The sequence below is a fragment of the Embiotoca jacksoni genome, unplaced genomic scaffold (genome assembly GCF_022577435.1).
Source record: "Embiotoca jacksoni isolate LCO1_2020_lvr unplaced genomic scaffold, fEmbJac1.0.p SCAF_13, whole genome shotgun sequence".
In the NCBI taxonomy this organism is placed as follows: domain Eukaryota; kingdom Metazoa; phylum Chordata; class Actinopteri; family Embiotocidae; genus Embiotoca; species Embiotoca jacksoni.
The window spans coordinates 10657081-10685070 of NW_027185263.1; the positions used below are offsets into that span (position 1 = coordinate 10657081).

General features: G+C 40.2%; 4 protein-coding genes across 4 annotated transcripts; 1 reads left to right on the plus strand and 3 right to left on the minus strand.

Moving 5' to 3' along the window:
• Nucleotides 1–282: 282 nt before the first annotated feature.
• snrnp35 (small nuclear ribonucleoprotein 35 (U11/U12)) lies at nt 283–2364 on the minus strand. The gene has a single exon (XM_069146405.1). The coding sequence runs from the start codon at nt 2186–2188 to the stop codon at nt 1481–1483; it is 708 nt and encodes a 235-aa protein (XP_069002506.1). The 5' UTR covers nt 2189–2364; the 3' UTR covers nt 283–1480.
• A 2162-nt stretch (nt 2365–4526) lies between these two features.
• On the minus strand, nt 4527–8256 carry bud13 (BUD13 homolog). The gene is made up of 10 exons (XM_069146407.1): nt 8105–8256; nt 7891–7978; nt 7166–7250; nt 6901–7071; nt 6313–6617; nt 6116–6218; nt 5805–5943; nt 5530–5711; nt 5312–5393; nt 4527–5051 (listed from the first exon to the last, which is right to left on the minus strand). The coding sequence occupies exons 1-10, from the start codon at nt 8242–8244 to the stop codon at nt 4958–4960; spliced, it is 1389 nt and encodes a 462-aa protein (XP_069002508.1). The 5' UTR covers nt 8245–8256; the 3' UTR covers nt 4527–4957.
• A 493-nt stretch (nt 8257–8749) lies between these two features.
• LOC138195937 (uncharacterized) lies at nt 8750–10732 on the minus strand. Its single transcript, XM_069145587.1, has 4 exons — nt 10532–10732; nt 9917–9974; nt 9482–9808; nt 8750–9360 (listed from the first exon to the last, which is right to left on the minus strand). The coding sequence occupies exons 2-4, from the start codon at nt 9951–9953 to the stop codon at nt 9263–9265; spliced, it is 462 nt and encodes a 153-aa protein (XP_069001688.1). The 5' UTR covers nt 9954–9974; nt 10532–10732; the 3' UTR covers nt 8750–9262.
• Nucleotides 10733–12586: 1854 nt separating this feature from the next.
• On the plus strand, nt 12587–27873 carry nectin1a (nectin cell adhesion molecule 1a). Its single transcript, XM_069145588.1, has 10 exons — nt 12587–12940; nt 21769–21881; nt 22691–22949; nt 23197–23314; nt 23564–23745; nt 23849–23966; nt 25112–25263; nt 25526–25658; nt 25771–25834; nt 26609–27873. The coding sequence occupies exons 1-10, from the start codon at nt 12889–12891 to the stop codon at nt 26924–26926; spliced, it is 1509 nt and encodes a 502-aa protein (XP_069001689.1). The 5' UTR covers nt 12587–12888; the 3' UTR covers nt 26927–27873.
• Nucleotides 27874–27990: the final 117 nt, after the last annotated feature.

The following is a 27990-nucleotide window of genomic DNA, read 5'->3' on the forward strand; positions in this document are numbered from 1 at the left end:
GATATGCCTCAATAGGCAGGACCAGGACCAGGGATTAGACAGCGGAACCAAGACTGCAGCTCAAACACAACAGCAAATGTTACATACAAGTCACAGAGGTTGATCAAATTAAACTAACTTCCTCATTCTAATTCCTGTTTGTCTGTGTATAATTTTATGTATTTTGTTGTTTTCAGTGTAAACATGGTAAGAAAAAGTTTCATCACAAATTAGTGCTTTGAAAATATTTGAAAAACAAAACCAGCCAACTCTACAAACAACATGAAAACCCAACTAAAAAACAAGTTTTAATGGTGAGGAAACGGACAATTTCAGAATTCTAATTCCTTCCTTTACATTTGGTTGAAGTTGTATTTTTTGCTTCACAATTAATAAGAAAATGTGCTGTATATGAAATAGAAACAAAAGACAAGACCAGATTTAGTACCATCTAATGGCGAGGTTGGTTCAGGTGACAGAAAAACACAGAAGTTCCTCTTGAGCTGGTGATTGATTTGTCTAGTCTGAGCCACCGTAGAAACATGGCGTGTGCCATGGAAGAGAACATTGCTCAATGCATTTCTTTTTTTGTTGTTGTTGTCCCAAACCACCTTCTGGAAAGACCTGCTCAACTCTGCCTCTGACTGGCTCGTACATATTGACTTTGTTGCTGAGCTTTAGGCATAATGAATCAGATGATTGGGGTACGAATATGAGGATCAGAGCCAATCAGAGGCAGAGATGAAGCCGACATCCCCTGAAATACACAGTTCCTTTAATAGGCTTTTTGACTGAGCAAAATAAAACATTGTGTTTTAAGTTTTTTTGTTTGTTTATTTGCTTTTCTTCTCTCATCTGTGGATGCTGCACAAAGCCTCATTGGGGCCTTTTTTTTGTTTTGTTTTGTTAAACAAGCATAATAATCCAACCAGCAGCAAAATCATGAATGGGGTGTCTTCATTGTTAAACTGCCCACCTTAGTAACCGTCATAAACATGCAGGCCAGACTTTAAAACAGTTCAGTCCAGTTCTTTGTGGGTGTAAAATAAAATGTATTGTCAGGTTTGTTCATTCAGTTGCAGATTTAACATTTTTAAAGCAGGAGGTGTAAGGCTTCACTTGGTTGGACATCATTGTATCGATCTATATATTATAATAGACTCAGTTTTGCTCAGTTTACACCACTGGTTTGCAGTAAGTAAGACTTCCTTGAGAAACACTAAAATGCTCAAGAGTATGGCAGCTATATGTTGACATCCAATTACAGAACAATCTGAAGAATGTCAGCCAGGAAAATTGACAATCCACCCAAACTGATTTCATGACGCCATACGAATATTTTCTGTGATTGAAAAGCTTTTTCTTTCCATAGATCAGTTCACTCTGTGGAAACCAGAGAAGTCACATTCTCCTTTACCCTCCGCTTTGATTAAAAATCCCTTAATTTGATGCAGCCAGCTGCACTGTGCATGACAACATCAGTACTACGTGTAAATATGATTCATCTCCTGTCCCGGTGTCTGCTCCTGTCCCTGTGTCTGCGGTCATCCCTTTCACGGCCTCTGTCCCGGTCATCCCTCTTCCCTCTCCGTCCCCACTCGGCTTCCCTGTGCCGGTCCCGGTCCTCCCTGCCTCTCGCCCCGGGTCTGTCCCACTCCCTCCCTCCAACCGCACCGCCTCCCCGTTCCTGCACCGGGCCGACCCCGAGGTTGATGGGTTTACGGAAGGGCCTGTCCCTGCCGCCGAAGCGCAGCTGTCCGGACTCTTTCTTCCCTCCCAGTCCGCCGCCGAGCCGCCGAGGCACCCATCCTTTGAGGTTTCTCTCCTGTTCAAAGTCCACAAAGAGTTCGTGCTGATCCACCACCAGCTTGTATGCCTCCCGGCGGGCCCGGACGAGGGATCGCTCCTCCTTGTATTCAACGAAGGCGTATCCCTTGGAGAAACCCGTGACGATGTCCCGGACCAGCCGGAGCCGCTGAACGTCTCCGTACTTGGAGAACACTTGGTGCAGTTTATCCTCAGTTGTCTGGAGGTTCAAGCTGGCTACAAACAGGGTGAGCAGTGGGTCTCCAACGACACCTTTGTTGGGCTTGTAGCGGGCACCCATGGCCCTCCACACCGCCCGGTCATGGGGCTCCACGTCCGTGCCGTCGATGCTGCCAGCTTTCAGCGGGTCGTACACTTTCGCAAACGGACTCCAGTCAACCATCTTAACCAGAGTGAAAAACCGGAAGTTGGACGTGTTTCTGCAATAGTTTTCGAGACGGTTATTGATCTACGTCCATCAATAGTTTGCTGCAGAACCACCGTGGCGTGGCTCAATGTTTATACTCTTTCAAATGATCAGGAAGCCGCGCGTGCAGCCTATAAAATACTCCGTAATGAAACGAACTCGTCTGTCACAATTCAAAGGTTCCGCTCTCTTTAATTGTGGGAGGCATCCAGCGTTAAGGTATATTACTGCCACCTACTGTGTAAAGGTGAGGACGAAAATTTATAATAGTAATGAAAGTAATAATAATAAAGCTCACAACAAAAAAAAATATTTTGCGCAGTCCATTTTCTTTCAGATATTTGAAAAGATCCTTCACCCTTAGAAAAGTACAGCGTTCTTCCACAATTATGATTTCCCTCTAACATTTCTCGTTCAAGGTTCCACCTCAGTAAGACCTGCTGGAGATCAGTGGCCTCAACATATCATTACTCATTTATAAAGTACCCAAGCAAACCAATAAGTACAGGGGCCTGTTTCACAAAAGCAGAATAAAGAAATCCAGGATAAAGGTTGAAAGCCAGGCTTGATCTAACACAGTCGGTACATCCTGGCTTCATCTGTTTCACAACTGCCAAGCCTGGTTGATCAGATGCGGCGAGTTCAAACTAAATGTAGTTAATCCGGATAAATGCACATTCACGGCTGTCTTCAAAAGACCACGAGGTAGATCACAGATTCACTGATGGAGAAATGAAAAAAAAAAAAAAAAAGAAGAAGCGTGCTCTTTGTTTAATTCCAGTGAGAAACTGCTCTTAATGGAAGCATACGAGGAGGAAAAGGACAATATGTGAAAAAGAACACTGCTGCTTTAATTAAAGAACATCAAAAGGTTGTGGCAAACAGTAGTGGACAGGCAAAATGCAGTTTCCTTAAAATACATATTTACCGACCACAGATCTGAACTAAAACTGTCATAACTATATGCTTCAAGGAGTTACTGCCTTAAAAGTGAGCAGAGGAAGTTAATATTACTTATATTATTCACCATAAAAAATGACAAACTCCGCTCTCTCTCTCTCGCGCGCACACACACACACACACACACACACACACACACACACTTACACATTATATTGTACCTGCGATTTAGTAAAATTCCTCTTTAATATCGCACATACTTCTATGGGAAGATAATGAAGATGTGAGAATATTGTTTTGAAGTCAAATATATCTTCTAACGGAGATAAAATAGTGTTTTTGCTCAGATTTTCAACATCTCCTGCAGCATAAAGAGAAACATGTCACTTGAAAACATGTTTAGCCCCGTAGAGATGATCTGTAGGACGGTCAGAGCTCCGTGATCTGCGGTGATGAATCTTGGGAACGCTCATGCCGGCAGTCATTATAAAAAGCCGAGAGGTCCGACTTGTCCTGAAACACCTTTTTTCATCAGAAAGCCTGTATGTGTTTTTGTTTTTATCATCGATGACGTCATCAAGGGCACGCGATTGTAAAGGGAGAAACACCCATCTTTTAATACTTTATTGCCTTCATGACTTAATTTAAAACACGTGTGCAACTTTATTGTCCGTTTCTAATCATCTCACGGAGTGGAATAAAATATTAATAAAAATTCAAGTAATAATATAAACAGTAGTCTTTATAAAGGTAAACTTTTTATTTATTTCGTAGCAAAGCTTCCCTCTGACAGGGAATAACTGTAAGAAAGTGGTTTCTGATCAGAGTAAACACTGACTGAAAGGCACTAAGATGAAGTAGGCCTGGCTGTTAGCCTGGTCCGGACCAGGCTAGTTTCACAGAATAAATCTCCATGGTTGTTTATGTGCCACTGCCTTTGTGATACCGAACCAAGGCTTAACTAAACCAGGATACCTGGAAAATCCCCTCTTAATCCCTTATCCAGGTTTCGTGAAACAGGACCCAGATCTTTATCTGATGATAAGTATGAAAAGTTAAAGTGACAAAAATAGTTTAGGTGATCAACATGTGATCTCTTGCTCTGCACGCATGCACACACGCAGGTTCATTCAGATCTGATGAATTGAATATGTGAGCTAAATGGCTGATATTCTTTCAACCTTACAACTTTCGTGACTTCTCATACACACCAGCTTCAAAGATGCGCATTGAAGTTCAGTCTTGAACACAAAAATACCCGCTCAGGGAGGGCTGTTACTTACCGTGTAAACAGCGTGTCCTCAGTCACATCCAAGTCTCCAACAACTCCAGAGGGAAATACAGCGTCTGTCTCTTAAGATGCTAAATACTCCACAAAGCTCACTAGCAAGTAAACCACACTCATTGGCCAGCATGCAGCTTACAACAAAATACTTCCAGTTAAGTGTTTATTTGTTCAGACGCAATCATACAAACGACTGAATGGTAACCCTATTTATGTAAATTACAACTTCCACTGAGGTATATGAACACTCTTGGTACAAAAATTTACAAAAACATTATTTATTAAAACAGTGAAAAACATCTGTTTAGGCGCCACACTGACTCAGTCATTAGAAAATCATTAAGATGCGGTCACTTCACTGCTATGTACAGTTTAATCTGATGTCTGTTGTACAATGTCAAACTGGAAAGATAAACAAGAACCTCCTCAGTCTATTTCAAAATGTAAATTCTGTTGCGTTAAATGTGTCTAATTGGTATTTGTTTTAACAGCAGGGAAATTTGAATGATGAGCAGTCTTGCTCTTTAGCTCTGCTCCTGACTCATCAGTTTCTGATGACACTACATGTCCTCCACGCTCCATTTATAAGCTGCCTCCTGGACGGCTTTTTTATCGGCCATCCGCGTGTAGCGTTTCTGTTCAAAACCATTCGACCTGCGAGACACAAATAAAATACCACTATTAATGTTGCAAATCTACCCCCAATCCCTGCAACAATTAAAGCACTAAGTCAGAGGTTCAGGTCAGGGTTGAACCTAAAATTGTGATCACAGCTTTTGAACAATTAAATTTGCTTCTTTATGAAATATAATAGAATAGTTTGACTAACAATCTGATGTATACATTGAAAAGAAGGCCACATTCATCACACTGAAAATGCATCCAATGCAGTTTTGTTCTGATGCAAACTGTACCTGTCAACACCATCCCATCGATAGCCTGGTGCAATATTGAACCTGTTTGGAGGTGGTGCAGGGCCTCTATATCGGGGTTTCTCTGCATTTAAAAAAAAAAAAAAAAAAAAAGAAGAAGAAGAAAAGTTTAACAATATGTACTGAGAGGCTGATAAATTCAAAGTTTACCTGGTTAAATAACATAAATAAGTCAATAAAAAAATGTTATTGTTTAAAACCTTGTGTTTTCACATTGCGGTCCTTTTTCCGTCTGAGCATCGCAGCCATTGGATCTCCGTCCCTTTCCTGCTCTCTCAACATGCGGTCGAGATCCTCGTCATCGTGGTGACGCGCCAGCGGCTTCTGGGCTTCATGCACGGCGTCCTCGAGCTTCTGCTGCTGCATCTGGCCCTGGGCCAACCTATACACACATTTTCACTGAAATCACTGAGGCACACAACACACTTCAATTCTTTTATGTGTACACAATCACACTGTGATGATGCCGATTTACCCTTTCCCCCACTGAGCGTATTTCTCATCCTTTGCAGCTTTTTCTCCAGCTTTCTTCTTCTGCTCTTCTCTCTCTGAATCCAAATCCCTCCTTTTACCGCTTTTGTCCCTGAACACCGTCTGGGCATTGCGAGATTCATCTACTCGGAGCAGAAAAATGATTAAACATCTCAGTAGAGACTTTATCATTTAACTTTACAAGAGCTAATCAAGACATGACAAAAGAAAGTCGTGTAGATGATACGAGATGCAAAGCGCCACCACCAATAAGCGTGACAAAACAGCATGTTAAAAGAGAAAAGCTGAACCGACCTTCCAGTGGCTGGTTGTTTCTGTCTCTGCGTCGGTTTTCCTCCTGCTCTTTCCTTAAAACATCTACAGAAACCAGACCTGCTTTCCCACCAGAAAGCATACCCTGGCCCCGTAGAACAAAAAAATAAATAAAAATGAAAACACTCAAAGTTATTTGAGGCAAATCAGATTTCATACGAATCTAACAGTTTACTCACCTGTGATTGGCCAGGTCGGCGAGGTGGAGACAAATCTCCATCCGAGTCTCTTGCACTCTTCGGCCGCCTCCTGGGTGGAGACTGGTCAGAATCAGAGCCTCGTCTTGTTTTCAAGCGCCTCCTTGGAGGAGATTGGTCGGCCTCTGAAGCTTGTCCCCTCACTGTTTTTTTCCGTGGGGGCGACTGATCAGAGTCAGAATCGTGCCTGTTCTGAGACCTCTTAGCCAGCGGGGGCTGCTGAGCATCAGGGGAATGTTTTTTACTGGATAACGATGAGCTGGGCTTTTTTCTGGCAGGCGATGAATCTGACAAAGAAATAGGCAATTTTTTCAGAAAAGTGTTTATATGACTGCACGCTTAACATAAGCAAGTTTTTTTTCTGTTTCATTAGGCCAGTTTTTATCTCACCAATCATGATACACAGTATTATTATACAAATAAAAACTTAAAAGCAATTACTTGCTTGGAGACAAGCTGTAATAACCTCTCAGTTTGAGGGCATTTCTTACATATTCCCATTGACCAACAGGTTGAGATACTGTTTGTTGGAGGGTCATCTGGTGGTTAAAAATGACTTCTATTACTTACCTTTACTCTGCACTTTCCCTGACTTTTGCATCGAAGGCGACAAGTCCGGCGAGTCGTGGCGACTACTCCTGGGAGGAGATTCGTCTGAAGAGTCGTGGCGACTTCTCCTGGGAGGAGATTCGTCTGCAGAGTCTCTTCCTTTCCCCGCCTCTATGTCTTCATCCTCATCAGCTATCAGGAGAGGACACTTATAGCAAACAGCAATCTTTTTCACACAGGCACAGACTGATTCTGTCCACTTTTTTTTTTTTTTTTTAACACTTACCTCCAATTACTTTCCATCTGTTGCTGGTTCTAAAGGCTTCCAGCTGTTTCACCTCCTCTGGTCGATCATCAATCACCTCAGCAATCTGAGCAGACAACAAAAGATTATGTTTTAAAGCAGAACGCGGTGATGTAACGCGATGAATTTTGCCAAACTATCTACAGTATTTACCAAATTTCCCCACTGTGGGATTAATAAAGTCAAATCTAATCAGTGGTGCTTGAAAGCTCGTGCATCCTTTAAAACTTTCTTTAGAGTCAACACAGGTGACTTCATGTAAGTCATGAAATGTTGACGTGAAATATAAGAAACTACATACAAGTGAAGCACATGAAGCAGGTGATCATGGTGCACATGAAGCAGGTGATCATGGTGCACATGAAGCAGGTGATCATGGTGCACATGAAGCATGTGATCATGGTGCACATGAAGCAGGTGATCATGGTGCACATGAAGCATGTGATCATGGTGCACATGAAGCAGGTGATCATGGTGCACATGAAGCATGTGATCATGGTGCACATGAAGCATGTGATCATGGTGCACATGAAGCATGTGATCATGGTGCACATGAAGCAGGTGATCATGGTGCACATGAAGCAGGTGATCATGGTGCACATGAAGCAGGTGATTATGGTGCACATGAAGAAGTCAACAGACTGACAACTTCTACTGGATGAATGGACTCAGGCTAGCCCGCTAGCTAACCACAGCTAAACGCTTACCACTGGAGCTTCCTCTTCATCCTCTTCAATCTCCGTCGGCTCTTGGACCATCTGTTTCCAGTCTATGTCATCGTCTACTATCTTTAGTCTTTAATAAGAGAGGTAAATGTGAGTTACTGTGTTGTTGTTTTTTACTCACACGGAGTTTGGAAACAGTGAGCAGTGCTAAACAGCTAACAACCACAGACACGTGTAAATGTTCCCATCGACTCACCCTTTCTCGGGGAGATTACGTCGTTTCTTCTTTATCTTCCCTTTGGATTTCTTGGGATCGTCGTCGGCTGATAAATAACGTTTTAGGTACTCAGCCTTAGAAAGCTCTGGTCCTTTGCTGCTACCAGTGGACGCAGCCATCGTTGTTTTGTCGGAAACTACGGATGGCGCTGAGGGTCAAGAGCGCCTCGGTATTGACTGTAGAGCCAGATGAGTCCTCTCTCTCTCTCTCTCTCTCTCTCTCTCTCTCTCTCTATATATATATATATATATATATATATATAATGCTGCTATAATTAATTTAATAAATTCAACCTTTTGTGACTAAATGCATTTAAATCTGTCTTCTTGGAATGGGGTCTATCATAGACTCTTAATCCACACAGATGAGCTCAATGGAGGAGCCCTGTTCAAACCGAACCTGCAATAGTTTATGTCGTAATTATCGAAACAGAGCTGGGGAGCGTGTGACTGAGGTTCCCATTATGTGCTATATAGAGCTGGGGAACATAGAAATGATTCAATCTAGATTTAACCAATTATGTGACCTCTGTGCACTTTCTTGTTGGCGTGGCTTTAAATGGAACGGAGCATCATTAAATCTCTTTTGGTTCAATGTTGTAAGAATGAAACGCAACACAAGAGATGTGTATATATATATATATTTTTACACTTTAATCTAAAACCTTAACTTCACATGTTTATTGCAGTGTAATACATTTCTCTAAGTTGCATGTAGATACAGAAAGCGGTATGAAGTCATGTTGAACTTCATAGTTTCCATCTGGGTCACATATTCTTCTGAATTCACATACGTTACATAGCATCCCTTTATTAAAAACAAATGCTCCATCTTCCAAAGTAATATTTACAGGTTTCCTCAGTGTATTGATGCACATATTGTGTGCAGCTCTGCAGCATTATGCAAATCTGGAAACATGATTCATCTTTGGGTCATTTCACTAATGACAACATTTTAATGCTGTTTCAGTGCTCGTGGGAGGAAAGCACAAGAAGAGACAAAGTTACAAGCTGCTGACAGCATCTTTTCAACATGTGGCATTACTTTGGTGATGTTTGTGGATATGGGTGGAAGCGGAGGCATGGTTAGATGTGTGCGTGCGCCTTCACAAGCCCGCATGTTTTTTATTTTTTTATTTTAGTTGTGTGTGTGATAGAAGAAGAGCAGCAGACAAACGATCCAGGACCAGGAGTTCTTCAGAAACACGCTGACAGCCGAACACGGAATGAGTTGCTCTGCAGAGGAAAAAAAGTGGGAGGCAAGCAGTTTACAAAAACTTCTTGAATTTGTCTCCCACTTACTTATTGACATGCTCACTCCCTCAAATCCTCCCATACACACAGTCAATCCACCAACCTTTCTCCACATTGACACTGGCAACCACTCCGGATATTTTACACAAGTAGGTGGTGTTGTGTGGGAGTTTCTCTGTGAAGCCGGTCAGGGTCATTCTGTAGAATTGAGGATCCAGTTCCTCCACGTAGCTTTTGTCTTTGAACTGCGGGTCTGCTGATGAGCCAGACACGTTGGTGTTAATGAGGGACTCTTTGGTTCCAGAGGACCAAGAGAACTCGTAGCTGGTGATTTTGTTGGGCTTGGGCTCGATCAGACAGTCGACTCTCAGGTTGTTGTCATCTTCAACACACACGGTGATCCGATCAGACTGCACTGGGATCAGCAACACTGGGGAAAAGCACAAATAGAGGACACATGAGATGAGAGCATACATAGAGATACAGTCAATTTTAAACCTCATTATGCGCAGAAAGATTTCTCAAAAATGATTCTCACCTCCCAGCACTCCAAACGCAAACAGAGACTTGAGCATGATGGAAAAGCACCCATCCAACTTTGAAGCAAAGGAGGGGAAATGAGAAGGAAAAAAAGCTAATTAGAACAAGCAACATATAGAATATAAACACTAAACACACACATGAAAATGAGTTATAATCCATGTAGTTTGGGCTCTCCAGGTGGATGCGAGGTCATTTTGGGTGAGGTCATAATGTTATTTAAAGTACGGAGACAAAATAGATGGGGGTGAAAAGTTACGAGAGGCACTAACAAGACAAAATCATTCTTTTGTTACAGCAAACATGGATTTGTTGATCGGACTACAAGCCAAGATGGTTGAGATGCTCTGATTTAAACTGTTGTAAATGTCCTCCCCCTCGGCTGTATGTAGAACTTGATATCCCTGTGGCCAAATCGAATGACTTGACACTAAAGGTGACAGATATTTTCTCTCTTCTGTTTTATTGCCTCCCATTTTTCAATTTCCTTTGACACAGTTTGTATTTATCATGCCCAGCGCACCTCCACATGTCTTAGCATATTCCATGTCATAATGATACTACTTTAGTCCTCACATCTGAGCTGCAGCTACACATGTCTGAGGAGCCTTACCTCCTGTCACGGCTGGATGATGGAGCAGCTCCTTTCCTGCGTGCCCTCTGGTCTGGTTGGAGAGTAAACAGTTGATAGTAGTCGCTTCAGCGTGCAGCACTGCAGAGCATCACACTTCTGAGTCGAGGTGGGACGACACAGGGATGTGGAGGGAGTGGGAGGTATGAGCGTGGACCGGGGAGCGCTGATTCGTCTTCCTCCTCTGCAGTGGCTGACGGAGGACACCGGCCGGGTAGGCTGTCCGACAGCGTGCCGAGGCAAAACTCGGTCATCGTCATCGTTTTTCCCACGACCTTGTCTCTTCTCTTTGGTCCTCACTTCCCACTTTTGTCTCATTCCCAGAGTCCTTCTGTCCTGCTTTGCCCTTCATGTTTGTAGATATTCGGAGAGGGAGTCATTTGCATTATAAATGACTTCTAAAGAATTAAAGCGATTCTTATAATATATGTTAAAAAAAAAAAAAATAAAAAAAAAATAAAAAAAAAAAATCATATAACTTTGTCCTTTTTGTGGTCGAGTGACTTGGCTTATTTTTTTTTTTTTATAAGAATATATAATGAAATGTCATTATTGACCTCATGTTTACACAGTTGGCATAAATGCACAGATAGCATCCACAGAATGAATTTGTGCCCCTCAAGAAATTTCTAGCAGTCATAGCAAACGACTCAGTTAGAGCGACTCAATGTCTCCACCTAACGGCCAACAAAAGGAATTTCTCAAAGTACGTTGGATGCACATTTTCATTCTGCATCACAAGGTGCCACTGTTAGGTCATGAGAAGTTTAGTTGTGGTGTTATGCACGAATATGACCAGATATATTTAAAATAAACTGCGTCAGCATCACATTATGGAAATATAAATCATGAATACTTGCTACATAGAAAGAAATTGCGTCAATAAAGTGGAACATTTTGGAGCGAAACCTAAGAATACTTTTTCACTCTCTTTACCCCCTTTTCACAATCACAGAGGATTGTGCTAATCCCAGCATGCACTGTGCAGAAGGCAGGACAATATCTAGACAGGTTACTTAAAGAATAATACAGACAGATTAGCCACATTTATACCATTATAGTCCATTTACAATTCCATGATCTGGAAGTTATTTCAGGTAATATTCCTGAGTAGCATTGTCCGTTTCAGAAGCCAAAAAAGTCTCTCTGGTTTAATCTTTAACAATGTGTTGAATTTTAAAAGCATTATATTATCAATTGTGTCAAAAAAAATTCACCTGAAAAGTAATTGAAGCTGTCAAATAAATGCAGTGGAGTAGTTCATGTAGTGTATTGGAAGTATAAAGTAGCATCAAATGGAAATATTCAAGTAAAGTACAAGTAGCCGATCTCAAAATTGTACTTAAATACAGAGGATGTAATTAGTCTCCACAATGGTTTCACACTATTTACACTCCCACTGTGAATTACTTGGAATGATTACTGTTTTATTTGGATTTTATTTAGTCTACTTTTAGTCTGTTAAACCAAATGTTGTATTATCTGTGAGATAGGCATTACCCGGAGCTTGGCCTTGTGGACTGTTTCTCTACAAAAAACAACAACAACAAAAATAAAACATGTTGATGGTACTGTCATATAGTCAGACCCAACTTTATGTTTACGTTCTTTATTTCTACATAATGCTTTTATAAGAGAGGAGGAAGCAAAATAAAAAAATATGATATTAAATTGACTTCATAAATGACCATATTACTTTTTCCCTGTGACACCTCAGGCGCTCCCCATTCTTTGATTGAGTCATTCATTCATTAAAGAGTCAGTCAGCAGTGTATTTAGACATCAGCACAGTGCAGGAGGCCCACAGTTCCTGGGGGCTTTAACTCCTGTAGCTCCGTCCCTGTCTGAGCTTCTAATTGCGACTATTGAGTTTGCTTATTTAAAATAGCCTGACTGCGACTCTTTTTTTTTTTTTTTCTTTAGGATATGTGTACACCAGCCTGCTCAGCTCAGCCCTCACATAGTGACAGATATTTGTCAGCCGGAGCTGGGGGTAGGCTATCTCGGAAATAATCTGCCCACGCGTTAAGCTGCTTTATCCCCGCCAAGCCGCAGGCGGACAGACACTGCCTGCTGCAGCTCCGACATCAGTCAGAGGGAGGCCGGAATTAGAGGGGGAGAAAGAAAAAGTGACACAAGGCGCGGCGACAAGTTTGAGAAATCTTTCCAGGCTGCGAATCAGGAGGGTGTGCTCGTTTTGTCGGATACATGATTGGACCCCGACAGGAGGTCCTGAAGCTGAACCTGCTGCTGTGCGCTCAGTCTGGGAGGCAGGAGGGGTAAAACAAGTTCACAGTGGGAATTTAACCACAGCGAGAAGCTGGACACCGCGGTTTGGCATGGAAAGGACTGCACTTTGGATATTCCTGATAACAACTTGTGTGATTCCAGGTAAGATGCTTTGATTTTTATCAGCACCTGAATGTGACAGTGCTGCAGTGAATCCAGGTGAAGGATTGATTTCCTTGTATCAAATCTACAATAAAAAAAAGAAGGAGATTAAGACTATTTGCAAACAAACAGACAATAAAAAAAAAAAAAACATTTCAGGAATGTGTATGTAATGTCTAACAGTCAGTATAGAAGGTTAATCCATCTGGGTCTGACAAAAATCAAGAGGTAATTGTTGAACCAAATAGAGCTCTGTTCATAACCCTCTGTACCCTGTGTTGTTGTGAGCATGGTAGTATAAACATGTTGTTTTTAGTTTATCCTAAAATTTAGATAAATAATGTTGTATTTATATGACTATACAGTGGCAATAGTGTCTTGTCTATTTTACACAAATGTTACATATCATATAGGAGACTAATCATCATCCTCATCATCTTTTTTAATAAAGTACAGGAAGAAAGTACAGCTATGAATACCAATTTACCACCAAATATATGTGGTTTATATATTGTGATTTATCACTTGATGATCAAACTACAACATGCCAATATTGATCTATGATCCATTCATTAGAATAACTTTTGGGTTTCCTGGTTGTGAACAATCTCGTTGAATGGTTATCATTGCTGCCAAATGCTATTTTCTGTTTTTCATGCCAGTGGCAACCCAAGTGTTTTTATCAATGGCCAGTGATCCTTAGTCATTAGGCTAACTGAGTAAATCGTTAATTCATAAAGCGTTTTGAAGGGGTTCATGATGTATGTTAGATTAATGTTAGACATGAGAAAGTACATTTTTTGTTTCCAGAAATGCTTGTTGTTGCACTTTTGCTTCTTTCAGTGTGACTGTGACAATATGTCAACATCAAACTTTGCTCATCTGCACTTCTAAATCATTTGAACTACAATGAGCAATACTTAAGTCTCCAGTCAACTACACTTGCCCAGTATCAACAGGTGTGCTGCTGTAATCACACTGAAACGTGGTCGCTGCTGCAGATGGCATTTCCACATCTTGAAGTGTTGAGCGTGTGTGTTTGAATGCATGGTGTAATCAGACTAAGCTGGATCCAAACTCACAGCTATGCCAGCTGGGAGTTGTGGCAGCAGAATAGTGGTTGGGGGGGGGGACGGTGGTACGCATATTACGTAATGACAAAAGTGATTGTGGCAGCATATGTATGTCCTGTGACATCTGCTGTGATTGCTTTTTTCACTTGGTCAGTGATAAACCTGGCTCTGCGAGTTGAGCAGTAATTTGTTGGTGTGCATACATGTGTGTATGTGCTATTAGGGAGTGTAAGGCTGCGCCATGTGTGTAGGATTGTCATGTTGAAGGACAGAGCAGTAGATTAGAGCAACACAGGGAGCAGAAGGGTGTAACAACATGACTGCTGCCAAGTCCCAGCCTACTGACTGTTGCTGCAGAGTATCTATCTTCTCCCGGCTGATGCCGACTCACAGCACCTCCGCAGGCCTGTCAGCTGCTGTAGGGTGCCACCTGGCTAATGTGAGAGCTGTCACAGCCAGTCAATGTGTTTTTCCTCTTTGCATAAAAGTTTGAAATCCTGCTCTGCAGAGAGGCACAGAAAGGGCTCACTGAGACCAACAGACAGACATCCTCCTGAATTTTAGCATAATCCACTGTCCACAGCTGGAACACACAGACGCTACCCCACAGAAATAATCCAGCACAAACACACAACCCTTCTGCCCTCTCCCTCTTTTGTTTGCCTCTTTGGTGCGCCTCTTTCTCTCCAGAGAAAATCTGAAGCCCTCTCCGCCTCATTGTCTCTCCCTCAGCTGATATTCCTCCACAGACATTTTCCTCATCTCTCTCCATCTCGTCTCTCTCTTGGCTTCGTATTCTGCTCTCATGTCTCAAACATAGATGCAGCAGTCATCATAATCCTGTGAGCTGCCCGCTGAACACCGGCCAAGCGCACACTCCACGTTCCTGCAGTGCCACAGAGATTACACACCCACACAAACACAGAAATGCGTGGGTGTGTAACACACACACACAGACACACGTGTGCACTGAGATGCCAATCAAAAACAATGAGAGATTGTAATCAATTTAGGGGGGAAATGAGAGGAGAAATGAGAGGTTTTTTTTGTCCATTTCAATCTGGCAAAAATGAATAGGAGCGCACATAATTTGGTAAAGTGGATATCAAAAAGTCAGTTTTCATTGTTGGTTGAGATGCTGTTCTGTGCTGTCACGCTGGGCAATCTTTTGTTTCAAAACAATAAAATAGTACTACATTCACAGGCAGTAGAGCATCCGTCACTTTCAGGCTACCTGTAGCTACGTAAGGGGAAGGTCTGAGCATTGTGTGCGTTTTTTGTGCGGGTCAGTAAGTCCTCGCTACACCACAGGATTTCCTGCATTGTATGTCACAAGGCCAAAGACACAAGCAGGGTGTGTAATCCCCTATCAATCACAGATTTGATGACCTAAAGATTAAACAGTTAATCTGTCTTCTTCTTGCTCTCGTGTGAGGTTATTATTTTCCTCTCATAGCCAAGTGAGTGAAGCTGAAGGAAGAAGTCGTCTGTTTTGTCAGTTCTGCGGGGAAATATGACATTTTATGGTCTTTAATAACAGCATCCCTGCAGACATTGACATCACTGATATTCTTATTCTTAGACATATACTTTTAAATACTTAAAAACACGACTTGTGACAGTTCAGTTAGTTCTTTGACTTTCTCTTCACAGTAATTTTCTAATAAATCAGTCCAAAAACTGTGGGTAATTAAACTGATGAGTACCGATCACATCTATTTCAAAAGTGATGTTCAATTCACAGTAAACTAGCTGAAAACAATACCAATTTAACTTACAAATTCCCTTGTTAAACCATATTGTGTTCAGCATTAACAGACCTGTCCAGCTTGATTTTAACCAACTTTTTAAACAATACATTCATTTTTTATGGCTGCTGTTTTAATGGGTTTACTTTAATCTCTATATATTTGTCACATTATGGTTTTAAATAGCCTTTCTAAGATTTTTAGGTAGAGCTGCAATAATTAGTTGATTCATTAATTAATCCATCTATCCTTTGAAAAAGTTCACTGGTAGAGAGTATGAGCAAATATTTAAACTTTAAGGAATATTTTCTATTCAACATCCTACAATAACACCTGTCACTGCCTCCTTATCACATACAAGAAAATGTTCAAATTAGATCATCACATAATGAAGAAGAAAGATGGAGGATATCCACTCAGGATGTAAATAAAATCTGTTGCGTTGCTCATGCTGTTGCACATTCAAGTCTGAAACAATATTGCTATTGTTTTGTTTCGTTCCCATGCTTGTCTCTTGCTTGTGCACTGCTGTTTACGGATCATTGTCCTGTGTACTGGTGAGGTCATTTCCCATACTCTAAACAAAAGATGAATGGGAGTGGAGGTGGAGGCAGTGGAAGAGAAGAAGGTCAGAGAAATGTGGGGCAAAATAGATATAAAACTGTGTGTGTGTGTGTGTGTGTGTGTGTGTGTGTGTTTGTGTGTGTGTGTGTGTGTGTGTGTGTGTGTGTACATGTGCGTGCGTGCGTGTGTGTGTGTGTGTGTGTGTGTGTGTGTGTGTGTGTGTCAGAAAGGTAGACTGTCTGTTGGTTGTGGCCTCACCTTAAGCCCCTAATCAGCTCAGCAAAAAGCTCAGTGGAGAGGATTCAGTTGTATGTCTTAAGAAGAAAAATCACACTCAAGTGAAAGGTATTGAAACGACGGGTAGAAATCATAGTGATACTTTTCTGTATGACTGAACATATTATATATATTCTCATCTTAACCAGATCTGATCGGTGGCTAAAACACGTATATCTGGTGATGAATGTGAAGCCAAACAGCCATTAATGGACCACAGATTTCACCCCAGAAGACATAATTTAAAGGAATAGTTTGACTAGCTTAGTGTAAAGACTAGAAACAGTAAGAAACAGCCAGCCTGACTCAGTCCAAATGTAACAAATCTTACTCCCAGTACTTCTAAAACCTATTGTACAGATATTATCATCCTTTTCCAAAATGCCTGCTCTACAACTTTACCAGATGTTACCTTACATTTCATTCATCAGAGGTACAATTAGTGAGCCTCATACTGAACACTGTCAAGATCAAATTTCTTGTCAACAGCTCAAAATTAAACCAAACAAATGAAAGTGTTTATGAGAAAACAACATTTCAAACACCTTCAAATCAGTGTTGTATTGTGGAGCTGCAAATGTTTCATCTAAACAACCTCTTTGTTTCTGATGTTGATCTTCTGCCAGTTATATTCACATTCTGTGGATTTGACATGTTTTCATGGAATCGGTTATATTCACTGGCATAATTTTGGTCAAATTAAAAGTCAAAAGTCAAAGTCAACTTTATTGTCAATTCACCATACATACAAGACATACAGAGAGATCAAAATATTGTTTCTCACAGTCCCACAGTGTGCAAAAATAAAAATATAAAACAAGAAAAGTATAAATATGTAACAATAAAAACAGACAACAACCACAGTGACGCTTGACTGCAATGTAGTGCAAATGCGGGTCAATAGCGCAAAGATTGTACCTGAGTCTATTTTTATAAAGTGCTGGAGCTGGATATGGGTGTGCTTGTGCGATGAAGGGAGAGGGGTAAAGGGTGGGGGACAATGTTCAGACTTTAGGGGGCAAAGGGGAGCGAGTGGAGAAATTTCAGCATGGAACAAAACAGTATGGATGATAGAGAAATTCTGAAAACATATCTGAGTTCAGCGTACCTGTTCATCAGGGTTTTTTTTGTAGCATGGAACCAAATCTCTGTTAATCTGTGTCATTATCGCAAATACACAAAACAGCTCTCAGTTAAATTCTTAGTCTAACAACAATCATTGTTATGGCATAATCAAGGTCCTACATATACAACAGACACATATGAAGCATTTAGTAAATATTAGAAAAGCATTTTAAATGTTAATTTTGACAACATTAATAGCGATGAAATAGTTAAACTACTAAAGTACTACTACTTTAAATGATGGAGGCTCAAAAGCACTCACGCATAAACACATATTTAAGGGTTGAATCAATATTTTCGCAAAACCACTTTGTAATGGTGACTTGTCCCTATGTAGCAGCAAATGGACCATGGAGTCTCTGATACAGATGCAGTTTAATATCCTAAATGCTGTAATCTACTCCCACTGCTGGCCCTCTTCCCTCCCGGTGACCTATGCATTTATTAAGTGGGCATGTCAGGTAGTGAACTGTTGCTCGAACACAAAACTATTAAATTTATTAATATAACAAAACACATACAGTATGGCTCAGGTTGCAATTGATCACGGGATGATGTTAGTCATATTTTCCTGACTGATGTCAGCAGTGCAGCTAAGTCCCTCTAAGGTCTATCCCTGCTTTTGCGTGACTGTTTGCAAACATGCACAAAAGCATATTAAATGCTTTTTATCTAGATATACATCAAATGACATGACCAAACAAATCTATCAAAGTACTGAATTAATACACTCTCTCTTATCCTAATTTAATTGGGGCTTTGTTTTCGTGTTTTGATCTCTCAAATGATTGGAAACCAGTTAAGAACTTGCATGCTGTGCCTTGTCTTAGTGAATATATGCTTATGTTTAATAAATCAATGTTTAGCATCTAATATCAATCCAACATTAGCTCCAATTAAATTCGTGTCTATTTTGAATGAAATACTGATTTGACAGCTCAGTAAAATCATCAACATTTTCTCTCAAGTTTTGTAGGTCTTAGCAGGGTGGTATTCAAGCACCATAGAAACAATATTGTCATATTGCATTCTACTGTACGCTTAATGTAGTCAAAGTAAAATAATAAAATTACCTTTTATTAATTGTAATTTATACAATATTGTGAGAAAAATGCTGATTTCTACTGGTGATTGACCACTTGTAGGATATAGGAACTTTATGTCTGTTCAGTAAAGATTTAAAAGGGCAGTATGTCGCATTCAGTGGTATTTAGCAACGATGTTGAAAATTGCAGCCAACTCTCTTGCCTCATTCCCTTCTATAAGTATGTGAGAGAATCGTTAGTGGCCACAAAACTCATGAAAAATGTGAAGGTCCCTCTCTAGATCAGTGTTTGGTTTGTTCCTTCTGGGCTACTGTAGAAACATGGCAGTACAAATGGGCTCCATAGAAAGGGACCCGCTCCCTTTGTAGACACGACGTGCTCATTCGAAGGTAACAAAAATGATTCTGCTACATTCAGACTGTCCACTTGTCCACCATGTTGTATGCTATATAGTGGACGAGTGGACAATCCGAACGCAGTATCAGTTTCCGGTGATAACAAAATAATGAATACATAATAATTATTATATTCCATCTCTCCCAAACAGTCCCCCTAAATCCAACACGATAGTCATTTCATTGATTGTAATTATTACATCAAATCAAACTTTTTACTTTAATAAATAATATAATATTTTCCCTAAATGTAAATGGGAATGTATTCTAATGGAATGTTAGTGTAAACTAAAAGAATTAAAAAAAAAAAAAAATCCAAAAAGTAAGCCTATTTCACCGAGTGTTGTTAGTGTTGCACTTTTATGGGATTGTCTGACTCCTGATGGGCAGTTTTAAAAAAATAATAAAATCTTTTTTTATTTGTCTTCTTTGTAATTTCTGGTGCCCACATTGATGCTATTAGTAGTTGATGTAGGAAGCTAGTTGCCTCAAAGAGACGAGGAGCAGGCTATAGATGTCAATTGAGCTCACTTCTTTTTACCTCCACACGTCTAGTTTTGTTTCATTTCAGACTTGTAGTTTTTCACCCCATCCGACATTAACTCACCACCAGACATCGCACAGCTCACTGTTGAACCATAAAGGAATTCATACGACCTTTTTTCACGTATGCAGTAGTAAGTTATCTAGAGTTATCTAGTCTTACTGGGCTGATTAGGGTTATGGGTACAAAAATTTGCTTCGGTAAATATAACCATCTTTTTAACTTTTGAAACTCATTGTGCTCATGATCAAACGAAACCAACGTTGACTGTTGGTATGAAAAGGTCACTTAAAAAACATAATATTAAGTTGTTTTAGAGCATTATCTATGCAGCGCAGTGTTGTGGATTTCCTTCTGTGTCTCAACTTTTACAAAATATCCGCTTCTAGTTAAATATGAACCAAAACAAAGTCAGAGGAATGGACGTGCTACTTCTGTGTCACATTATCGTTAAGATAACAGAGAGTACAAAATACTAATCTGATGTGTGAAGGCCCTGAATTCAGATAGCAGAAAGTATTTCTTGCTCCATATTCTTCTAAACCTTTTCCTCTTTTCCTCTTAGAGGGCTGTGATATTGTGGATCCGTCAACATTTCCACTCAAATTGGTCTAACTTTGAAATATTCCTGGGTCATCTCCATAGCGGTTGCCAGGAAAACACCTAATTATCTGAACCACTTGTTTGTATCAGGAATGTCACTGCCTGAACCCTCAGACACCACTGTGCCGGTCTCTGCTCCCTCTCTATAACCTTGGAAGATCATATATTTGTTTTATCAGGCCTTCAGGAACCTTCAGGTCAAAATTATCTCCTCTTATCTATCGCTCTGTGCACATTATGATTTCATGTACAATTTCTATCTGACTACAGTATGTTTTATTGAATACATATCAGACCAAATACTGATTACATGAGCGTCACAGTTTCCTTCAACAGCAGTTTTGAAACTTTTTAACACACAACACTGCATGAGGTAAAGTCCTGTGTATCTGTAATGTATTACAAAAGTACATAATCTCGATACGTTTCAGTACTGAAATAAAGTCTCGTCAAACCTTTCTAAATGGCACCGCAAGTAACTCATGTTCAAGTTTTGTGTATCGTGACCCTACAATAACTTTGCACAGTTCTGGAGGAAGCTTCCACACAGTCTTATAGAAGTCTTCGGATTCCAAAATATGGTTTTCAGATCAAAGTGTGCTGAACAAGAGGACCATGTGATGATGAAGGGCTTCAGTTTTTCTGACTGTGGTGACAGCCTGGGGTGTTTTTGATCGTTGCTTCTGTGATATGAAAGTAAACTGGAACACTAATGGACTGATCAATAATCCCCGATTAACTGCAGGATGAAACATGAATGATGGCACCTCATTATATTTGTATATCACCCCTGGGTGTATACTGCATTCTCTCTGTCTGATCCAGCATCAGGAATTTTGAGCTGTCTGGTTTGTGGTTATAAATGTTTGACAAAATTACTTTTTGTGTGTATCTGTCTGTGTGTGTGTGCGTGTGTGTGTGTGTGTCTGTGTGTGTGTGTGTGTGTGTGTGTGTGTGTGTGCGTGCGTATCACTCATAACCAGCTGTACGGGCTTTTTTACTTTTTGTATAATCATTGTTCTTTATCCTACATCGTGGCTGATATTTATTTTATTCTTTGTGAACCTTCCAGATTAAATACGATGTTACATCATTTTTCTGGCAGACACTAGTAAACACACGTGATTCATGTGCACTCAGAAAGTGGCCGTGTCTCTGCTGTGGATTTATTAAAGGGGATCAGTAAGTCAGTGGGAACGGTAGCCACACAAATCGTGCTTATTTATACCTCCCTGTAATCCGCAACCTTCGATCACAGCTCACCTCCTACGCTGCTAAAATGCATCACCTCTGACAGCTCAGCTCACTTCATCTGATGAAGATGAAGTGCTGACTATGAACAATTTAAAGCATGCTAGTCTGATGCTGCCAGCATGTGTGCATTTGTGTGTGATTGTGTGCCTGGGATTGGTGAAAGTGTTTTTATGTCTATAACTCTTCTGTTTCTCCTCTAGGGATAAATGGACAGACTGTGGAAATGGATGATGGGAAGTCGGGGTATGTTGGCTCAAAGGTGGATCTCCGCTGTCGGTTTATCAACAGCTCCCCACCTGTCAAAATCTCCCAGGTATTGTCCACCAGAATATGTGGGATACACTAAATGTATACAGATTAAAATCACAAATTTTACTCAAAATTTCAGATAATCAGCACAAACACAACTTTGAGGAGCCTAAATTTAGAAAGGAAAACCTCTGCAAATGGCACTTCAGAGATGTTACAGGAAATAAAAACAGGTTCAACTTTATGTGCAATATAAATTCTTACTAATTTAGAAAGAGTGCATAAAAATGTTGTAACGTGTGTGCAGAATTGGTTGACTAGTTTTGCAATCAATTTTAACTATCACTGTTTCATCCTCTTTTAATTGACTTCACAACACATATGGTTTATATGAATTTATAAAAATAAATACATATAAAGACAGCAAAAGATACTGATCTTTCTGGCCATTTCCACTGAAGTGTTGTCAGGATATACATAAATTCTTAACAAGAATATAACACTGCAAGTTTTGGAAGCTTTCTGCCCTTTAGATATATTGGTCATCTGTGGGGAAGACCATCTAAAAATCTGCGGTTGTCTTTGAAAGCTTGCTTCGGTTATTATTCATACAAAATATTTGTAGTTAATGGGATAAAACCCCCAGAATCATTTGGCATAATCGTATAATTGCATGCATCAGTAATAACCTGTGGGCAGAATATGGATGTACCATATCACATTCATCTATATTGTTTTGTATTGTTGTGAGTCAGGTGTCTTTGGCTCTGCTGAGACCTTACATACTTAAACAGTACTACACACACCCCATGTCAGACGTCCTGTTTTCCCCATCATTAATCGCTTCCACTTCATTTGTCCTTTTTTCTAAAGGTAACATGGCAGAAACTGGTGAACGGCACAAAGCAGAACGTTGCCATCGCAAATCCGTCCCTGGGTGTGTCCGTGGCTCCGCCCTACAGGGACCGCGTCACCTTCAAGAACGCAGCAGTGAGGCGACGAACTCCGACTCTCGAAGACACTACCATCACCTTCTCCTCGCTCCGCCTCAATGATGAGGCCACCTACATCTGTGAATACACCACATTCCCCGCAGGGAACCGAGAGAACACAGTAAACCTCACTGTTTACGGTAAGGGAGACGATACGAGAATATTAAATGTGGAATTACAGGTTTAATCAAATTAATGGGGGAGATTGGTAAAAAAGAAAATTTGAAGACAAAAAACCCCCCCAAACTAACTATTTATGTTCATGTTAACTGTAAGATGAAAATGACACATCTTACCTGTTAGCAGCAGTTTGGATAGACATTATACTATATTATCATGCTTTGAAAATAATCAGCTAATTGCTTTTATTCATTTGTATTCCCTCAGTTCGCCCAACAACTCAGATGAGTCTGTCCACGCCAACACTGGTGGCTCGTTCATCCAATGTGAAGACCCCAGTGGCCACCTGCATCTCTGCCAATGGCAAGCCACCTGGAACCATCAGGTGCGTGATTTGAATTCACCTTCCCTTTTAAAACATACTTTGAAAAATGTTAAGTTCAGGCAAATACCTTACTGTCACCAATAAAACTTCTCTTTCCCGTCTGAATGCTCTGCTCCTTTTGTCTTTTTCTTCTTGTATATCCACCTCCGGTACCCGCCATAAATTAAACCTTTGCTGGATGTTTACTGTACACACGTATCAATGTACTACGTCCGGGTTGTGACACTAATTTTCTGTTGATGTGAGCAGGTGGGAGACGAGGGTCCCTGGAGAAGTGACCACCCGTGAGTACAGAAACTCGGACGGGACATTCACTGTTCAGAGTGACTACATTTTGGTGCCCAGCAGAGAAACACACAGGGAGACTCTCACCTGTGTCACCATCTACAACGAGGAGGTCTACACTGACAGCGTCACCCTCGATATTCAGTGTAAGTCTTTCTCATACTGAAAGAGCACATAACAGTAAGATCAATGAAGTACAACGCAATACCATTATAAGCTAAAACAAAATTATTTGCATGCGTGCACCAGATGAACCAGATGTTTTGGTGGACGGGTTTGATGGAAACTGGTATCTGAACCGAGAGAACGTCCAGCTGAGCTGCCAAGCCGATGCCAACCCAGCCGTCTCTCTCTATCAGTGGAGACTGTGAGTACAGAGTTGTTTGCATTTTACACAGATGAACTGTCTCTTACTCTGAGAACATGTGCAGAGAAGTGCAGACCACGTCCATTTCCTTCATCAGAGTTGTGTCAGAGGCTGTTTCCAGCTCTGTTTTGTACAATATATTGATCAACATGAGACTGATAAATACCCATACTTAGGAAAAGTGCAAGAAAAGACAAGGGATGTAGCGCTATTTGTTCAAGTATCAGACCACACCAATTGTGGATCATTTCTAAGGTTGTGTAAGTGCTGTTCCTACGGTGGCAAGTTTACATACAATAGTCAATAATATATACAGTATTTCAACCACTTTTGTTTGATAAAGTTCACAATATAACTTTGCTATTTTCAACGGTTGTTCTTTATTACACATCTAAAGTGTTATTGTCTCATTTCAGTCACAACACAATCCTGCTAATTTAAGAATAAAAGCCTTGTTAAGAAATGAAGGGTTTCTGTGTACTGAAACGTTAGAGGAATTTTATTTTGAAACAGATACAGGAAGTGTTCAGTTTCTATTTACAGTGTAATGTAGTATCTTTAAAAATCAGAATATGACATGTCAATCAACCTCTGTATTCAAATACAGTTTTTCATCGTAACTCATCAATGGGCAAAAGGTTAATACCCATTTGTCTATAACACTAAAATAATTCAGAATCTATTCAGTCTGATTATTCTGACTACTTCTTTCAAAACAGTGTCTTTAAATCACCTGCATCACCTATCGTTTACAAATAACCAAACTAATTTCATTGTTCTTATACATTTAAACTTAATTTATGCATTTCACAACCACATTTCCAATAGTTCTCAAAGAGAGTTATTGACTGATTGTTATATTTGAGATATGGAGCCCTGAGCAGCTTCAAACATTGCTCAGATAAAGCCAAGACGCCGAATCCATTTGGCTACTTAAAAAATATGATAAAAACTGATTCCTGTTCCTTGGGTATATAAAAAGTCTATCCTTCTCACTCACTTTCTTTTTTGTATTGTTTCTGTTCAGCTGTATTTGATTGGTGTTGTTGGCCTACTTTTATGTCCAAAGTTTGATGAAAAACATCCTTAGTTTAACAACATCTGTGCATTTCTTATTTAAGTTTTGTTGTGTATTTATTCTGCAGGATCAATGGCTCTATACCAAGTAATGCTGTGATCCAAGACAACGTCCTCACCTTGAAAGGGCCGGTCACATACGACCTGCAAGGAACCTATGTGTGTGATGCGACCAACAGCATTGGGACGCGATCAGGCTCTGTGGAGGTCAGCATTATAGGTATGGTTCACTGCGATCACCTGACATTTAATATTACTACTTCTGCCACTGCTAATATTACTAAAAAATAATATATTTTAGTAATCTTTTTAATAACCTCAGCAACAAGAAATAATCTGTTTCACTCACTTTGTCCTGCACTGTACATCAATTTTTTTTTTAATGCAAGTCAGTTATTGGAACTCCAAACTTCTGTAAACAATGAACGTGTTTCTTTACGTTTTTATTGATGTTGATTTTGTTGTTTGTGTTTTCCCTGTAGATAAGCCACTACCACAGATCGCAACAAGTGATGTCATCAGTGTTGTCGCCTTATTATTGGCTGCTGGCGTGCTAATGGGCATTACCATCACAGTCCTGGTGCTGAAAATAAGAAGTAGAAAAGACAACTCCTCGTACGTAGTCAGTCCATTATCGCTCCTTTCCTTTACTTCACATGTTTGTCTGTCCCGATGGGGTTTATATGCTTTTTAAATACATCTTTTAATCTCTTTTCTCTTTGATCAGAAAAGACTCTCCGTCCAAAAAACTGTCTCAACCGATAAGGAAAAGGCCAGGAGATGACATCCAGGTAACCTATGTACTGGGTTTGGAATTCATTTATTACATATTTAGAGATTTTGTAAAAAAAAAAAATACATATATATTTTTTTTAACTTATTTTTTAGGAGAATTTGTGTTTTCAGCCAGTAAAGTCACAGTACACTAAGATTGGTGCTTTCAATAATTCTGGCTGAATAGACCTTTACTTGGGGTAGAGATGGCTCCTTTATTCTCAAACAATCTGTACACGTCCACACAGTCCCAAGAAGAAGCTAAATCAGGTTGGGTAACTAATGCTACAAACAACCACTCATGTTCATAATTACTGCTTGAATTAACAGGCTTAAAAAAGGTTATTAATAGGATAACTATAACAGCATTATGTGCATTTATTGTACAAAGCTCTTATTGGAGATTAATCTGGATTAATCTGGATCATATTAGTACGTCTGTACTGTTACCTACAATGTATAAGAATGCATGTACTGTATGTAAGGGCCTTCTCTTCTCTTCCATCTATTTTATTACAAATCATAGACATAACAAATACATCTTGAAAGCAGTGTCTATGTCGAGTGCGACAGCGTGTAATAGATGCTCTCTGGGGTTTCAGATCCACCCCTCGCTCCTCCCCAGCTTGCCCATATATGGTTACTTCTTCTGGCTCTGAGAAACATGGCAATGGCCAAAAGGCTGAACTCAAAGCCTCAAAATGACCAATGGGTGACGTCATAGTGGTTACCTGGTTTTAGAGTACGTGTTGATTCTACATCTTTGAAACACGTGTCTCATTTCTTCACAGCATTCAGGACGGTTTTATGAAGAGCTTCCAAACACAGCGGACTATGTGAGCTACAGACTGGCCTGTAACAAGGAGGACTACCCAGAGCCCTACTCCCCTCCAATCAACCCTCCTCTCTCATTTCTGCCACAACACCCCTACCACTCCTCACAACCGACGACCACGACGAGCAGCAGCAGCAGCACCCCCACACCCAGAAACACCTTCTCTCCTCCTTCACACACCATGGCCATCTTTAAATACCCCTCTGTGCCAGGTCTGTCCTCTCCTCCCCCAGGAGTGGCACCATACACTTTTCCCAAAGAGCAGTACGTCTGAGGTGAGACCTCGTTACACACTCAAACCTCTCCAGTAAAGTGGAAATGACACGATTCATACCCAAACGTTTCCTAAGAGGAGGATGGAAAAACATATGTAACCCCAGCTGGACTATCGAGCAGTGTCTCTGCACTATCTGCACCACTGTGGACAGCTCTGGACGTTCACGGACAATGCAACTTTTGTTGTTGGACTGGGCATTAAGTACAATTTTGAAAAAAATTATCTCTTTTGTTCTCTTTTATTGTTATCTATTCTTTGAAAAGGGAAGGTTGTCAATCATGTGCAAGTTTTAGGTTAGAGGGGAGTCAAAGGTGATTTGACTTTCATTTGAAAAAAATTATATTGGCATGGATGTATCACATTTGGTTACATAAAACTGAATTAATGGATTATCTGTTGTTGTCGCTGATCTATGACATAATTTTGTATAAAAGAAGAAAACAAACTGAAAAAAAAAAATTCAATTTCAAACTTTATCTCCTCTCTGTTGTATGTCCTCTCTCTATCCTGTCTTGTACACACTGACAATCCTTTTTACTGAGAAACAGCAAATGTTACCTTTTGGTTTTACCTCCTGGTTTAATGTAATACTTCTGCTGTCCTTGTATTTTGTATTATTAAGACATTTTGTTGATTTATGAAATTGATGTTTTTATTTGTGGTATCTGTGGGTTTTAGTATTCATTGACACTGGTTGTTGAATGAACTATACATTTTTAGCATTTAAATAAAAATGTTCATGTAAACTTGTAAATACAGTGACTGGAAGCCACGAGCCATGCGCTCTAATCTGTCTTTACCATAAATAGGTATTTTATTCAGTAAGCATGTTTACTATGCCCTTTGTGCATTGATGAAATCCATAACAATGCATTTCCAACTCCCTGAGCAAACTAGTAGCTATAAATCCATAGCATCTGGCTCACATGAGGACTTCACTGACTTTTAAGCCTCAACGTTTTGCTTTAGCTTCAGCAACCAGCTCAGCTTGCCTGAATTTATAGTTCACTTACAGTGTGTTTATTATCAGTCACTATCAGGAGCCTGGTGCTGCTGCAAGT

Coding starts and splice junctions, on each gene's coding strand:
- bud13 (XM_069146407.1), bottom strand. CDS start 8,244: ATGGCTGCGTCCACTGGTAGCAGCAAAGGACCAGAGCTTTCTAAGGCT. Junction 5,944..6,115: donor AAACAACCAGCCACTGGAAG/GTCGGTTCAGCT, acceptor TGCTCCGAGTAG/ATGAATCTCGCAATGCCCAG. Junction 5,394..5,529: donor CCGCAATGTGAAAACACAAG/GTTTTAAACAAT, acceptor TTTTAAATGCAG/AGAAACCCCGATATAGAGGC.
- nectin1a (XM_069145588.1), top strand. CDS start 12,889: ATGGAAAGGACTGCACTTTGGATATTCCTGATAACAACTTGTGTGATT. Junction 21,882..22,690: donor CACCTGTCAAAATCTCCCAG/GTATTGTCCACC, acceptor TTTTTTCTAAAG/GTAACATGGCAGAAACTGGT. Junction 22,950..23,196: donor AGTAAACCTCACTGTTTACG/GTAAGGGAGACG, acceptor GTATTCCCTCAG/TTCGCCCAACAACTCAGATG.
- snrnp35 (XM_069146405.1), bottom strand. CDS start 2,188: ATGGTTGACTGGAGTCCGTTTGCGAAAGTGTACGACCCGCTGAAAGCT.
- LOC138195937 (XM_069145587.1), bottom strand. CDS start 9,953: ATGCTCAAGTCTCTGTTTGCGTTTGGAGTGCTGGGAG. Junction 9,809..9,916: donor TGCGTTTGGAGTGCTGGGAG/GTGAGAATCATT, acceptor GCTTTTCCCCAG/TGTTGCTGATCCCAGTGCAG. Junction 9,361..9,481: donor CAGTGTCAATGTGGAGAAAG/GTTGGTGGATTG, acceptor TTTCCTCTGCAG/AGCAACTCATTCCGTGTTCG.